At 53.3% G+C, this 14,265-nt stretch overlaps 4 protein-coding genes across 4 annotated transcripts; 2 read left to right on the top strand and 2 right to left on the bottom strand.

The window, feature by feature from the left end:
- Positions 1 to 38: 38 nt before the first annotated feature.
- CORC01_00211 (uncharacterized protein) lies at positions 39 to 1,409 on the top strand (the record flags this gene model as incomplete). Its single annotated transcript, XM_022611869.1, has 1 exon — positions 39 to 1,409. The coding sequence occupies one exon, from the start codon at positions 39 to 41 to the stop codon at positions 1,407 to 1,409; it is 1,371 nt and encodes a 456-aa protein (XP_022481494.1).
- A 172-nt stretch (positions 1,410 to 1,581) lies between these two features.
- On the bottom strand, positions 1,582 to 3,505 carry CORC01_00210 (uncharacterized protein; the record flags this gene model as incomplete). The annotated part of the gene is made up of 2 exons (XM_022611868.1): positions 1,582 to 3,200; positions 3,259 to 3,505. 2 exons carry the CDS (start codon positions 3,503 to 3,505, stop codon positions 1,582 to 1,584), a joined length of 1,866 nt encoding a protein of 621 aa, XP_022481493.1.
- A 697-nt stretch (positions 3,506 to 4,202) lies between these two features.
- On the top strand, positions 4,203 to 7,917 carry CORC01_00209 (RecF/RecN/SMC N terminal domain-containing protein; the record flags this gene model as incomplete). The annotated part of the gene is made up of 4 exons (XM_022611867.1): positions 4,203 to 4,307; positions 4,379 to 7,648; positions 7,712 to 7,812; positions 7,884 to 7,917. 4 exons carry the CDS (start codon positions 4,203 to 4,205, stop codon positions 7,915 to 7,917), a joined length of 3,510 nt encoding a protein of 1,169 aa, XP_022481492.1.
- A 336-nt stretch (positions 7,918 to 8,253) lies between these two features.
- On the bottom strand, positions 8,254 to 9,093 carry CORC01_00208 (rpsU-divergently transcribed protein; the record flags this gene model as incomplete). The annotated part of the gene is made up of 2 exons (XM_022611866.1): positions 8,254 to 8,586; positions 8,656 to 9,093. 2 exons carry the CDS (start codon positions 9,091 to 9,093, stop codon positions 8,254 to 8,256), a joined length of 771 nt encoding a protein of 256 aa, XP_022481491.1.
- Positions 9,094 to 14,265: the final 5,172 nt, after the last annotated feature.

The following is a 14,265-nucleotide window of genomic DNA, read 5'->3' as shown; positions in this document are numbered from 1 at the left end:
GTTTGGTACCCCAGGCCACTGTCCAACAAGTACAGGTGATGCCATCGGTCCATTGCCAACGCGTCTATGGAGTCAAAATCTCCAACGGAGCGAGCCTGGTTCTCGTCATCCCCCCGCCGCCCATGGTCAAGCTCCTGCGATCTGAACGCGCCTCCGTCATCTCGGAGGCTGCCGTCTTGAGATGGCTTGCTGGCAAGACCGTCGAGCCGCCTCTGCTCCATGAGAAAATTACGGAACCGGAAGACTTACTCGAATCAACCTCTCCCATAGCCAGCGTTACAAGCGAGGCCACCAATTATGCTGATGCCGCGGTGCAAGAACTGCGGGCGTTCATCCCGGTACTCATATCACATACAGCTGGATCGAACGAGTTGGACCTCGAATATAATCTCGTCAAGCCAACACTCGGCACCCCCATCTCCGAACTTAACCCGCCACTCTCGTCATCTGAACGAAGAACAGTCGATTTCCAGACTGGCCAACTGTTTCGAGAGCTTTGCAAGCAAGTGTCGCCGACTGGGAGATTTGGGCCTGCGTTTGCTGTTCTACCTACGTTTGCGCCAACACCAGCTAAAGATCCCACGAAACCAGCGAGGCGAGATGTCACCGGGAGATTGATAGAATCAAGAGGAGTCCACTCCTGGACCACGGCCTTTCACTCAATGCTAGAAGCCGTTCTTCGTGATGGGGAGGATATGCAAGTCATGTTGGGTTACAGTACCATCCGCCAGCAGTTCAAGCGCTTTGAGTACATGCTGGATGGGATCAAAACACCCCGGCTTGTGGCTGTTGATGTTGGGAAAGATGTCAACACACTTGTGCTCAGGAAACGGGACCGGGGAGACAGCGCATGTCTGGTACACGGTAGACCCATGGGCAGGTTGCAAGACAGGAACCGACACGGCAGCGACGCAGGGAGTGAGGTTGACGACGAGCACGACATCCGTTCAAATTCAGGAGATAGCACGACACTTGCCCTCCACCGCGACCATGGCATCATCATGGCTGGCATGAAAGATTGGAGTAACTTCGTCTTTGGAGATCCATTATTTGCTCTAAATCTTGGTCGTGAACCCAGCAGTGATTTTCTCGGGGGATTCAACGGAGATCTGAACAATAGACACACCATCATGTCGATGTTTTCCTCGGACTTGATTGAAGACAAGGAGAGGGCTCACGTCCGCCTTCTGCTGTACGACTGCTACCACACAGTCACGCACATCGCCAGGACATACTTCCGCCCGCAAAAGGATATCAATGGGCGTGAGTTGGAGGCGCGGAAGAGGCTAAATACTATATTGGCGCAGCTTGATGCTCTCGATGATGCTGGCACCCGGAGAGGGAGAACAGCAAGTGGCGAATCAAGCCCAGCGAGAAAACGGTCCAAGAGCGGGGAATCGTCTGACTGAGTGGACGATAGTTGTGTATTGAAAGATGATGCTTACGTTGAAGGAACATTCTTAGAACATACTTGTGTAGGAAACGCGTCTTAGAACCCGGCGCACGCCTGCTTCTTCCCGAAGGAAGATGCACTCATCGTTTCAGTGACCTGCGAATAGAACATTCGATTGTCTGTCTTCATTATTCTTGCTTGCCTTCCCTTGCATTGTCATCTTCGTCTCGCGGAAGCTGGAGTCCCATCATGCCTAGAATGTTGCCGGCCGGACCTGGCATACCTCCCTGGCCTTTGAAGCTCTCGAGAAGGTTCTTGGCTAAATTGTAGTCAATGTCAACTTCGTCATCTGCCTCCCCATCATCATTACTTGCGTCATGCACACTGCCTGCCCCACCAGGCGCCTGCCTTTTCCCTTGGTCGCTAGATGAAAGGACCCTGTCTTGAGGTTGATCCAACTTCAGAGCACCATGTTCATTGAGCTCTGCTTCCAACTCAGCGGTGAGCTTCCAAACGTCACCATCATCAGACTCCTCGTCCCGGCCGGCCGGTGTAGTGTTTTCTCTTGCCGCCGCCGATTTGCCTGGAGTATCACAAACGTCGGACTCTGCGGGTGCTAGTCCCATCATCTCTCTCATCATACGAGAGAACTCCGCCTCATCGAAGCTGACCGCCTTGTCTTCATCCTCGTCATCTTCATCTGTCCCCCCTTCCTCGCCATCTCTGCCCTCGAATTCGTCGTCGTCGATGTCCATTTCATCGACCTCAGCACCGTCTGGCCCGGCGTTTTCATCATTGAGGAAGGCCTCGAACCGGGAGACAATTTTGCGCAGGTCTGCTTGTGTTGTAGCATCTCCAAAGCTTGGTTTCGGTTCAGACTGAGCATCGCCTTGACGTCCCGACAGCTCTTTTTCAAAATCTTCATAATTGATGTCCATCCAGGACTCGTCATCATCACGATTGACGTCTTTCCAGCTAAGGATTTGTTCGTCCGTGGGGAGCACTGAATCTCCGTCTTCATCGAGGTCCTGGACAACGATGCTAGCCGCCCGGGCTTCACGACTATCAGCCTTGTCAATGTTGTTGAGCATTATTTCGAATCCAGACGTGAGTTTCATGCCCATCTCCAAGCGCGTGCGCTCGACCCCCTTGGCCCGTTGGATGACATCAGCCCAAGGGGCAGGAGGCTCGAACCGTTGCGATCTGAGTTGAGCGAATAACACCCTGGTGAATTTTACGCTCAATGTGACCATATCGATCGGGGGAAAAGTTAGATTGTTCTTGCGGGACAGGAGAGCGTTCAGATCTAGCGCATCACGGAGATAGAATGACTCCACAGCTGGTGCAACGGCTCTAGGAGTTTGGCGCAGGACAAGGGCAAGTCTCCGAGGAATCGTCACGAGCGAGTGGTGTATAGACTTGCGAATCTGGCCAGGATATTTTTCGAGACGATAGAAGGCCTCAGCCTCTATGAACTCTGAGTGCAAAAGGGAATCGGCGGTGGCCTTGATGACGCGCAAAGCGTCTGATACTGTCAACAGCCGGGATTTGGCGCCGTTTTCGGGTGTGTGGGGGATGATTCGTAGATGGCCGTGGTTGATCCAAACGCGGTTGTGGTCTGTCTCGGGACTTAACCATTTTGGAATAACGTTGGCTGCCTCTATGAGTAGAAACTCTCCATCGGCGTCAAAGACACGGATCCATATAGTAGGCTGAGCTTTGGAAAGCTCTCTGAGGATGAAGACAATCAGCCATTCATCCTCGATCGCATCTCCGTAGTCGGTCGTTCCCCGTAGAAACGAATTGCCTTTTGGAGTCTTAGCACTGACGTCAGTAAATGTGGTCATTCCGGGGGTTGCACGAACCTTGCTCTGTTACCACCTCGAGCGTAAACAGGCCCTTTTGCCAAATGTAGTCGGTGGTCAGGCTGCTTGCGAGCTGCAAAGCAGATTTTCGTAGATCTTCGAGTCGGGAAAGATGCTTCATTGGATCATTTGTAGCGTCGGGGTCAACAAGGAAAACGCTGTACTCGACGCAATTCTCCTGTAAGTTATAGCCGTTCTTTTCGTTGCTGCCCTCTCCACCTCCAGTCGCTCCTTTTGGCTCAGCCATAGCGAGTGGTTTCGAGAGGGTTTGCCTGGCCGGGTAGATTTGGAACTGCGTGCTGATGGAGAAAATGATTGTTGTTATGTTGCCACGAAATCGGGAGATTTCGCCCGAGATTTACACAGTCGCAGACTTGGCCGATTTTTTAAGTGGAGTTCTGTTGAGCTTCTTCCAGGCCGAAGGCAGTGCAAATACTCAGATCAAGATGATGGAGGATCACTGCGTTGATGTTCGTGAATATGTAGTTCAGCACACACACCAGCCAGAGAAGTTGGGCTTACCCAGAGTTTACCTTGGCCTCTTGGATACATCCCAGCCTTTGGCGTTGGCGGCCGGCTGGGCGTGTGGTTGCTGGCACAGTGAATAGTATTTGCGCATGCCCAAATAGCACTGTGCGCGTTAAGTGCTTAAATTAACACTGGCTACCTACCTAGGTGCCTAGGTAGGTAAGGTAGGTAGGTACAAAGAGGGCCCCGCCGCGGACGATCACCCAGTCGCGTTTCGTCATCCATCGCGTCGCACGAGCACGAAGCTTTTGTATTCCATCAATCTCGAAGGTTACAGCTCAACTACCCAACGTATCCTATAATTGCGCCCGCCTTTGTTGACGCCTAGTGCGATAGTCACATCAAATCATTACTGCGCGACGCTGCGAAAACTCGAGGTAGGCGCAATTGCAGGCGCATCGTCTGAGTTACTCGTGATGGCCCCCGCCAAAAGATCCCACGCCACTTCGGAAGCAGGCAGCATGGAGGGGGAGCTGCTTGAGGTGCGGCACAAAAGGGCCCATGTCGGCCAGGACGCGCCCGTACGTGTCTCCAAGAAGATGGCCTCAGACTAAGACCCACGGAACCAACTGACACTTCTCACATCCCCTAGTCAAAACGAGTTCGACTTTCACACATCGCTCCGCCGAAGAAGCCAAGCCCCCAGAGGGACGAGCACCCAAGCTCCGGAAGCGAAGCTGGTGCGGACGAGGAAGACGAGGATGGACGAACCGGCCGTGACTCCCCTCCCCGCACCCAATACGAGATTGCGCGAGACGATGGCTTCAGGCACCTGCAGTACGAGGATCAAGACGATCGACGTGCTACGCAGAAAATCAAAAGCCGGCCGCAGCGCATCGGCGACAACCATGCTGCCGAGAATGGCATCATCGAGAGTGTCGAGTGCATTAATTTCATGTGTCATGAGCGTCTCTTTGTCGAGCTGGGTCCCCTGATCAACTTCATCGTTGGTGAGAATGGAAGCGGCAAAAGTGCAGTCCTTACCGCACTGACCCTGTGTCTTGGCGGCAAAGCAAGCTCTACCAACAGAGGTGGAAGTCTCAAGAGCTTCATCAAGGAAGGCAGAGACAACTCTGTCATCATTGTGAGGATTAAAAACCAGGGCATAGACGCCTACCAACCCGATCTGTACGGCGAAACCATCAGAGTCGAACGTCATTTCTCCAGGGCTGGCGCCAGTGGCTTCAAGCTTAAGAGTGTGACTGGGAAAACTATTTCTACAAAGAAGGCCGATGTCGACGAGATCTCCGAGTACTGGGCTTTGCAGGTCGATAATCCACTCAATGTCCTGTCCCAAGATAACGCTCGCCAGTTTTTGAATTCTTCATCGCCCACTATGAAGTACAAATTTTTCGTTCGCGGTGTACAGCTGGAACAGCTCGACAACGACTACAAACTGCTAACAGAGATCCTTGAGAGTCATGAGGCAAAGTTGCCCAACCTAGAGGAGCATGTCAGTCGTGCCAAGAGAGAGCATTCGGAAGCGCAGAAGCTTAAAGATATTGCTCAGAAGAACGAAGAGATGAGGAGGACATATCGCCGTCTCCGCAATCAGCTTTATTGGTCACAAGTAGCTGAGCAAGAAGACGTGCTTGTCAAGTACAACGATGAAGTCACTGCTCTGGATGGGGAAATTCAACGCGCCAATGTGCATATAGAACATACAACACAAGCTCTAATCCAGCGCGACGAGAACCTGGAGCGTGCGAAAGGTGCAGTCGAGTCCGAATCACAGGAAGCTGGTGCCATTCAGGAAAAAATCGACCTTGCCGAAGGAGCGTACCAAGACGCCAAGCAATCCGTCACCGACATACACCACCAACTCAGAGATGTTCAGCAACGGCTCAAAAGCGCCGGGCAAGGGGTGGCTGAGTTTGAGACCAAGATTGAAGCCGAAGAGCAGCGATTGGGTGCTGGAGCTGGTAGCGCTCGCCAGGAACAGGAGGGTCTTCTGAGTGAAGCAAGATTAGAAGAATCCACGGTCAAACAAGAAATTGCCGACGAGAACAGCATGGTCCCGCAACTCAGAGCCGAGCTGAGCCGTTCCCAGGCTGCCTTGCAAGGGGGTAAGGCTGATATCGACAGGAAGAGGGCGGAAATATCCTCTGCGGAGGGACGTTTGCGCAACCTGGAGCAGAACAGAGGCTCTGTTTGGGCTGCCTACGACAAGAAGATACCTCTCCTTCTTCAAGCGATCGAGCGAGAAAATGGGTTTCACGAAATGCCCGTGGGGCCCATTGGAGCCCATGTTCAGCTCACTCAGCCCGAATGGTCTCCCATTTTGGAGACAGTCTTTGGCGCAACGCTGGATGGCTTCCTTGTGTCTAACAAATCGGACCAACAACGCCTGACAAGACTAATGCAGCAAGTCAACTTGCAACGCTTTCCCCCCATCATCATCAGCAAGCGACTGCCGCCCAACACCCACCTCAGGGAGCCGGACGCAGCGTTCGACACTGTTCTCCGGGTGCTCAAGTTCGACAATGATTGGGTCCGCAGTCAGCTCATAGTGGCGCACACCATCGATAAAATCGTTCTGATAAGAGAGAGGACGAAGGCAGAAGATGTAATGATGAGTGATTCACCTCCACCAAACGTTCAAGCTTGCATTTCTCTACACGACGGCACGGGTAAGAGAGGCTTTGGCCTTCGCATGGCCCGATCAAGCGGTGCGGGTTACAACACAGGAACCATCAACCCTTTCCCTAGAGCGCCAAGGATGAAGTCTGACGACCAAACACAAATTAGCCTGGCAAAGGAATCGTTAACTCATCTGCGTGGAGACTTACGCTCGATGGAGCTGAAGCGGCGAGAGCTTGACCAAACGGTCGCAAAATGCAACACCGCTCTGAATAACCAACAGCTACACGGTCAGTCCCTGGAGAGGAAGCTGCTGCGAGTTCAGGCCAGAATTGAAAACATCTCTGCGGAACTGGACCAATACGAAGGAGCAGATGGCCGGCTCATATCACTCCGGGAAGAGCTGGAAAAGATCATAGCTGAACGAGAACACCATGGAACCCAATACGGCGAGATGCGACTGCGACAAAGTGAACTCAATAAAAAATGTGAGGAGTGCAAGAGGACGCTTGCCGAGGAGAAGGGGAGAATGAAAGATTTCCAGGCTCAAGTCACGAAGTTGCAACTCGCAGTTCAGAAAGCGGAGGACCTGCGGAAAATGGCAGTCCTCGAGAAGAATGGCGCGTTCCAGGACCGTGATGATGCGGTCCTTGAGAAGGAGCGAGCAGAAACGAGGCGTGACGAACAAGCCGAACTTGTCGCCAATTTCACACAACAAGCCATGGACAAGGCGCCGCAGCGGGTGTACATCGAGGAAGGCGAGACTCACAAGAGCATCGAGAGCAAGTACGCTGTCATTCACCAGCAGCTGGAGAAGAGGGCTCAGAGATTGGGAGCGTCGGATGAAGAGATCAAGGAACGGGCGGCTAGGGCGGAAGCTGCATATGAAGCTGCGCAGCAACTTTACAAGGGCCAGCAGGAGGAGCAAGCGGCAGGCAAGCTGAATCTGGAGGACCGACTGAACAGATGGCGACTATTCCAGCGACACATTTCGGCGCGTGCTCGCATCTGCTTCCAGTACCTGTTGAGCGAGCGTGGTTTCAGGGGTAAACTGGCGATTGATCATCCCCAGCGTCGGCTGCAACTCTTCGTGGAACCTGATGAAACCCGCAAGGGCACTGCTGGTCGGAGCACAAAGACGTTGTCTGGTGGTGAAAAATCATTCTCATCCATCTGCATGCTGTTAGCCATTTGGGAGGCCATGGGCTCGCCTCTACGATGCCTAGACGAGTTTGACGTCTTCATGGACAATGTCAACCGTACCATCAGCACCAATATGCTTGTAAGTCTGATCCTCATTCCGCCTCGCTGGATCTAGGATGCTAACAGGGATTGTTTTGCTCAGATCACTGCTGCTAGACGCTCCGTGTCACGTCAGTACATCATGATTACACCAAACGCAATTGAAGGACGAGCCACACTCGACAAAGACGTCAAGATCATCCGGTGCGTTGTCTTACATTGGCGGACAATCCTCGCTTTGCTCCGGCTTGGGTTCTTGCTAACATATGCAACAGTCTGACCGACCCCCGGCAGCGGACCTTGGTCTGACGCCGCAGCGGGCTAGCTTTTGTTCACAAGTTTTCAGGCAACGGTGTTCAGGTCAACAAGATGGCGGTCCGATAAAAGCGCGGGTAGACGGGCAAATGGTTTCTTGGCAGTGGCCGGCGTTGCGGCAACATACCCTTTATAGTCATGGACATGGGGCCATTTATTTAGAATGTGTTGGAAGCGCATCTAGTGGAATGGCTGGGTGGAAGGGCGTCAAGGATGTCGTCACTGGGCAGTAAAGTCAACGTAGTGAAAACAATAATATACAATGGCATACACAGTCAGAGCCCGGCTCGGTGGTTCCTGTTAGACAAGTCGGCGTCACTGAGGAGGGGCCTAGATTCGAATTCCCTTGCTCCTCAGGACGTTGACGCCCGCGCTAGCTGTGAAGCCAACCCACTGTCCTAAAGAACCCATGACACCGCCAGCTTCCTTAACCTCACTAAATCGCCGTCGCAGGAAGTCTCTGGTGTCTTTGAAACCGGCCGAATTGTCGTTGGTCATGAATAGCTCGCTCGACGCGTAGATCATGGATAGGCTTGCGCGCTTGGTATACCACGAGGGGTCGACAGAAGTATCACCGGAAAGGAACCAGATCTCATCAACCAACTTGGCTAGTTCCTTAAGAGAAGCAGGCACATAGCCTGGTTGCGCCATGATTGCCAAAGCCTATTGCATCCATCGTTAGTATCTGATAATTACGTCTCTCCAGCAAGTTGAGAAAGGAGCAGTGGTCACCTCTTGCCACCGGTTGATGATGGCTTTGTTTTCTAGTAAACGCTCCCATGTGAGAAGTTCCACCTTTTCGCTGACACCAGCTTGCGAGCTCTCTCCGAATATTTGCTGGTTCTTGGTGGCCAGGCCTTCGCGTTTTGTCTGGAGATGGTAGCGGATCAAGCTGAAAGGACCGTCCGGCAGCACACTGGCGCTAATGTCAAGGTATCCGGCGTCCTTGGCGCCGAGGGCGAGGGCCCTTTGTGAGAAGCCATGCTCCGGCACATGCTGATACGCGGCGGAGAGGATCGTCGATTCGTGGGGGCGGGAGGTCATAGTAGGATCTGGGTGATCGTAGGAGTGGTAGGTACGAGTCGCTCGGAGTGCGATCAGGGAAGCCCTCGGGCACTGTCGCAGGGAATGAATGGCCAATCTGGCAGCCGGACGGCACGGGATAGACATGGTGACGGGCGAGCAGGAGGCGGGTTTCTGGCTAATGAGGGTAGCAACTCTGTGGTTACGACGAACGTCGGCTAATTCCAGAATACCTTTTTTTTTCCCCCCTTCTTCCCGTCCTTCTCCCGGGCTAAGCCATCCGGAATGGCTTTGGGTTAGCCCGCCCGAGCGTCATACTCGTACCCGCTGTTCAATTCCCCCAGGGATCAAGCTCAGCTCCCCTGTAACTTCCCACGTACCAGTGGGTCGGCACGCTTCAAAAACATCAATGTAAAGCTGGCATAGTTGATGAAACACAATCAAAGGCAGTGTGTATCATCAAAGATCATGGAAAGCTGGGAAAAGTATCCGTATATCACAATTGGAGTCTTTCTATGGCAGACAGGAGTTGGAGTAGGCCTTTGCAAACCAGGCACGCCAGGGTAGGCAAGCAAGTGGTTGGGTAGGTAGGTAGGTATCTGTACACTGGTTATGGCCACTTCGGGTTGCCTTCATTACGGACGACTAAGAAGTTACCGTGGGACGCCTTATTCTTCCCACCATGGTAACACGGTGTCAGCTTCATTTTGGTGGTCCGTTCAAGCACCAAGCAGCGCTGTGGAGATTGGATTGCTTTCCAGATGGTGTGATTTGGGTTACGGATACACACCCACAACCATCAAATGTGGTGCTTGCGTGCTGTGACATGCTTCTAGTTGTCGATAGTCCAACACGATCAGGTACCCTGTATGCACAACATCAGCAGGCCGTGTTGCGTCTTGACGAGCAGTATCTCAGAGCCAACGCCACTCAGGGCGTGCCTGCTCCACCAACCATGGGGCCGACGTCGCCGGCTGAGGGATGCCCATTAGTGGTTAGGGCTTCTCGATCCACATCGAAATAAGGGCCAGCCGCCAGACTTCAAAGACACGGTGACTACGGAGTATTAAGGTATTTGGTCAACCGTGGAACACGACGTGGAAGGCTGGATGCAGGCTCGCAGGCTCAGCAGAGCCACCATGGCCCTCAAGGTTACGACTGGACAAGGGGTATAGTGGGAATCTGGATGTCTTCCTGGGAATGTGGCACCGTGTAGACAGTGAGTGGGGAGTGCGCCTGGTATACATAAGAGGCAGGCCAAGTGCGAGTGATTTGCGAGTGAGTTCGTACCTTATATCCCAGCCCTGCCGAGAGGCTCTTTGGAGGGATGAAGAAAGTGGAGAGAAATGGACGTATGCGCAGTACCTTACTCGGCTTTCATGACCTACACACAGTAGCTCTTTTTTTTTTTTTGTGAATCAAAGTAGGTATCTGTACCCGCCAGTTAGATGACGGTGGTTACAATGTCGGGAAAGATCCGTTCCTCCCGTCATTCGGGGTCAGTCAGACTTGAGTGCCTCATGAGGGGGAGGGGCGTGTGCCCTGGCCCCTGGGTAAGGTGGGTGGCAAAGGTAGGTATCAAATCAGATGGCGCCGCCAACAGATGTTACCTTACTGTATCCGTAGCCTGTAGGTAAGAAAGGTAGCTGCAGCAAATCTGAAGAACATCCATTTCCAGTACCTTAGGTAAGGTACCTTACGGCTAGTTATTCGTGTTTTGTATCCGTACCTTGATGAATTGGACCGTTCCCTCCAGCGATATGATTCGTCATCTATTGCTGCTGGAGTTCCGCCATCTGCTGTGCCTGTTCACATTACCTGCAGCTCGTCTCCACAAGCACAGCTCAGCAATGGCCAATGAACACAGAGAAGCTCTTTCCGGCGGGCGTCAACGGGTACGGATAACTGTGCACGGATCAGGAGGGGAGCTACGGGCGCAACGTCAACGGTTGGAAAGCCTGCCTGAGACTGAAGTAAGGAAAACTCCAATAATTCCAGGTTCCTTGATAACTTTGAAGAAGACGGGAACATGGGTAAGGTAGGCGTGATACCTTACCTTAGGACACACTATGTAGGTTCGCCTCACCTCGCGCTTGCCTACGGGCATGCTTGCCTTTCCTTACGTTACCCTAGGTACCTCAAATACCTTAGGTGCTCAAGGTACCTTAGGTACCGTAGGTAAGGTAGCTAGGACCCTCACCTCATGGAGCTTCAGGACTAAGGCACCTAGCAGGCGGTTGACAAAAGATAGAACACTGAGGTGGCTATCTACTTTCCCCTCTAGTTTATTTAATCTCCATTAAATTTAATACAAATACTTTAGATAAAACTAATTAGAAAAGTGTGTATATATATATCAAGGAAGAATTTTTTTTTCTTCAAATTTTGAAGCTGATAGGTGCTTGTATTTGTGCCACCTTTTCCGACAACCGCGTGGGTAAGGTAGGTAAGGTACCATCACGGATGCCTGTTGATGCCTGGCGCCCCTAGAGCGTCGGGTTTTTTCGAGAGGTGAGCAGCAGTACCTTGCACCTCAGGTTGTTGGTCTCGCCCAGGTTTTCCTTTCTGCCTTGCATTTCGCTTCGTTTTGCTGACTGGAAAGGCACAACCTCCTCCTCACCTAGCCAAACTCCCCACCTACCTCACCAAACAATTCCTCATCCATCGGTGCTGAGGTCCCTTAGAACTGGGCACTTTTTCTGTTGGCATCATCATACCTACCTGCCCACATCTCTGTCGGTTGCCAACTTCAGCCATTGACAACCTGGAAGCTAAAACCCAAATACTGACCGAGGTTTACCTTAGCATACCTTAAGTAAGTACCTATCTCAAGTCTCAAGTACGTCGCCAGGGATATCGTCTGCAACCGACGGGCTATCTTCGTGACGCCGCCCCCACGCGTGCGCCACAGCTTCGAAAACCGCGTCGCTGAAGTTGTTCCGAGCCAGCTCGTGCCAAACCAGGCACTCCGTTTTGTTTGTTTCGCCGCCCACTCACACACCTTTACACCACGACACGCACTCCCACTGCCTTACCTACCCGTCCAACCTCTCACCTCTCACGCGCGCACACATACACACACACATATACACGCGCGCAAACACACACGGGGAGACTGGACCCGTCGTCCTTTGTTTTACGCTATCCCTCCCTTCCCCTGCCTAAGCCTGACCTTCCTTACCTTCGTTGCCTTGCGCCTGGCGCCCACATTACCTCAACACCCTCCTCCATCTACCTTACCTTGCCTAACCTGACCTCAGGTATCTATTCAGGACAATAACGCGCGCGCGTCACCTCACTTCGCAACGTATCGCATCACGGCAAGCACCGCACAGCAGCAACAAGCCAGCGACGCCTCACATCGCAACACCGCACAGCATACTCTGTATTGAGTTGCCGACCAATCTTAACCATTTCCCCCCCGGATCACCCGAGTCATCCATGACCATGGGTAAGTCCTAATCGAATCTCTTCTTTTCTCCGTCTCCTTGTCCGTCTCCTTCAATTGTTACCGTCCTCCAGCAGCAGCATCAGCAGGTCCTCGTCTGGTCATGATGAACACTCTCTCCGTCTTCATCGCGCCGCGGCTCGTTTTTTATTGTCCTGCTGTCTCTGCTCCTGCCCCAACCCCAGCTTCAGCTTCAGCTCTACCCTATTTTCTGCTTTGCTTCTCATGGCTGATCCTCCACCGTACCGTAACTTCACCACTTCTTCCTTGTCCCAAAGTACCTTCCCTGAGCTGAAATGGTCTTGGCTTCACCTATTCCCCCCGTCCTGTCTAGTCACCTGCTCACCTTTATTATATGGCCCGTCTCAATCCAAATGTACCCTTTCACGTTCCCTTCATCCACCCTTGCCCAGGCTGGGAGGCTGGTTCCCGTCTCGATGCTTCTCTAGGAGCAGGAGCCCGGCGCGCCCTCATCCGTCACATTGGTTCGAAACGACGCAGCAGTCCTCCAGCTTGGAAACTGTGTGCGTTGCTGTGATGAACACATTCTACCACCGCCCCCCCCCCCCCCCCCCCCCCCCCCCCCCCCCCCCCCCCCCCCCCCCCCCCCCCCACCCCCCCCCCCCCCCCCCCCCCCCCCCCCCCCCCCGTCGTCCTGCAGCTAGCATCTTCCAAGCAGCTCCCGTCACCTCCGTACTCTCGCCTCACACTCCCTCCTGCCGGTGTCCTGGACAAGTACGCGCATTATCCATCTAGCCTTACATATACGTACGCTCAATGCTAGTTGCCTCTTGTACACCCTTCGTACACACGCATGCCTGGCTTGGGACACATGCAGACATCCCTCCATCCACCCAACCGTTCAATTCCGTCCTGATCATCCTCCCCCTCACCCCAATCCGTTGATCCATCAATTCCCGCCATGCCTTACATACATGCGTGAGAAGAACGCCGGCCTACCGCAGCCCAGCCCATATCTTTCTTGCCTCACATAGGCTTGACGGTCCCCCCCCTCTCCGCGCCACATCCTCCCTCTCCCACCCACCCCTCCCTTTTGCTTCCCCCCTCGCCCTCTCCCACCCCCTCAGAGCGAGGACGAAAGACAGAACGAATACCGTTCCTTCCTTGCGTACCGTCCGCCAGCTGCATTTCCTTTCCACTCCTTCTCCACCAATTGGCCTCGTACCCCCCTCGTCCCTCTTTGCTGCTGCCCACCTTTCGAGTAAGGTATCCAAATATCCTCGCCGGTACCCTCCTCTTGCTGTTCCTCTTCTCTTCCTCTCTCCCTCTCCTATCTCCTTAGCCATCTCCTGGTGTTACTCTTGCTTTTTTTTTTTTTTTAATTCCAGATGCTCTGGGAATTCGCTAGCTCTCCGGTCCAAACTAACTCAATCTCTTGTAGCTGACTCCGGCGACACCTATCGACCTGTGAGTGTAAGATCATCCCAATCCATACTGTTGTCCCAAACTCAAAGCGACCATCCGGGATCGTTGTCGAACCGGTGCCTGGCCCTGGGTTTCCCCCCGTCTTTCTCCGCCCGAGCCGGTGTCTGTGCCTCCGCCGCATTCCCCCTCCGCCTCCCAGCGTATTGCTCACGAGTCGTGCCGTGCCGCCTTGAAGAAGAAGGCAGGCTTGAGCAGTGGCTTTATCATATCTGCACCTTCGTCCTATGGTTGCGCCGGCTATGCGACTCACCCACGCTTGCTTGTAATCGTCCGGCCATTCGGGAGAGCAAAGTGTTGAGGGTGGTGCTGCGCTTGCCTGACCTTTTTTTTTGCTGGCCGTCCGGGTGCACCTTACACTTTGCAGACATACCTTGTTTCTTTCCCTACCTATTCTTCTCCAAAGCTACCCCCCTCCACCTAAACCT

Source organism: Colletotrichum orchidophilum (genome assembly GCF_001831195.1).
Source record: "Colletotrichum orchidophilum strain IMI 309357 chromosome Unknown Scaffold_2.1, whole genome shotgun sequence".
NCBI classification, from domain to species: domain Eukaryota; kingdom Fungi; phylum Ascomycota; class Sordariomycetes; order Glomerellales; family Glomerellaceae; genus Colletotrichum; species Colletotrichum orchidophilum.
This window is presented reverse-complemented; position numbering and strand designations above follow the sequence as displayed.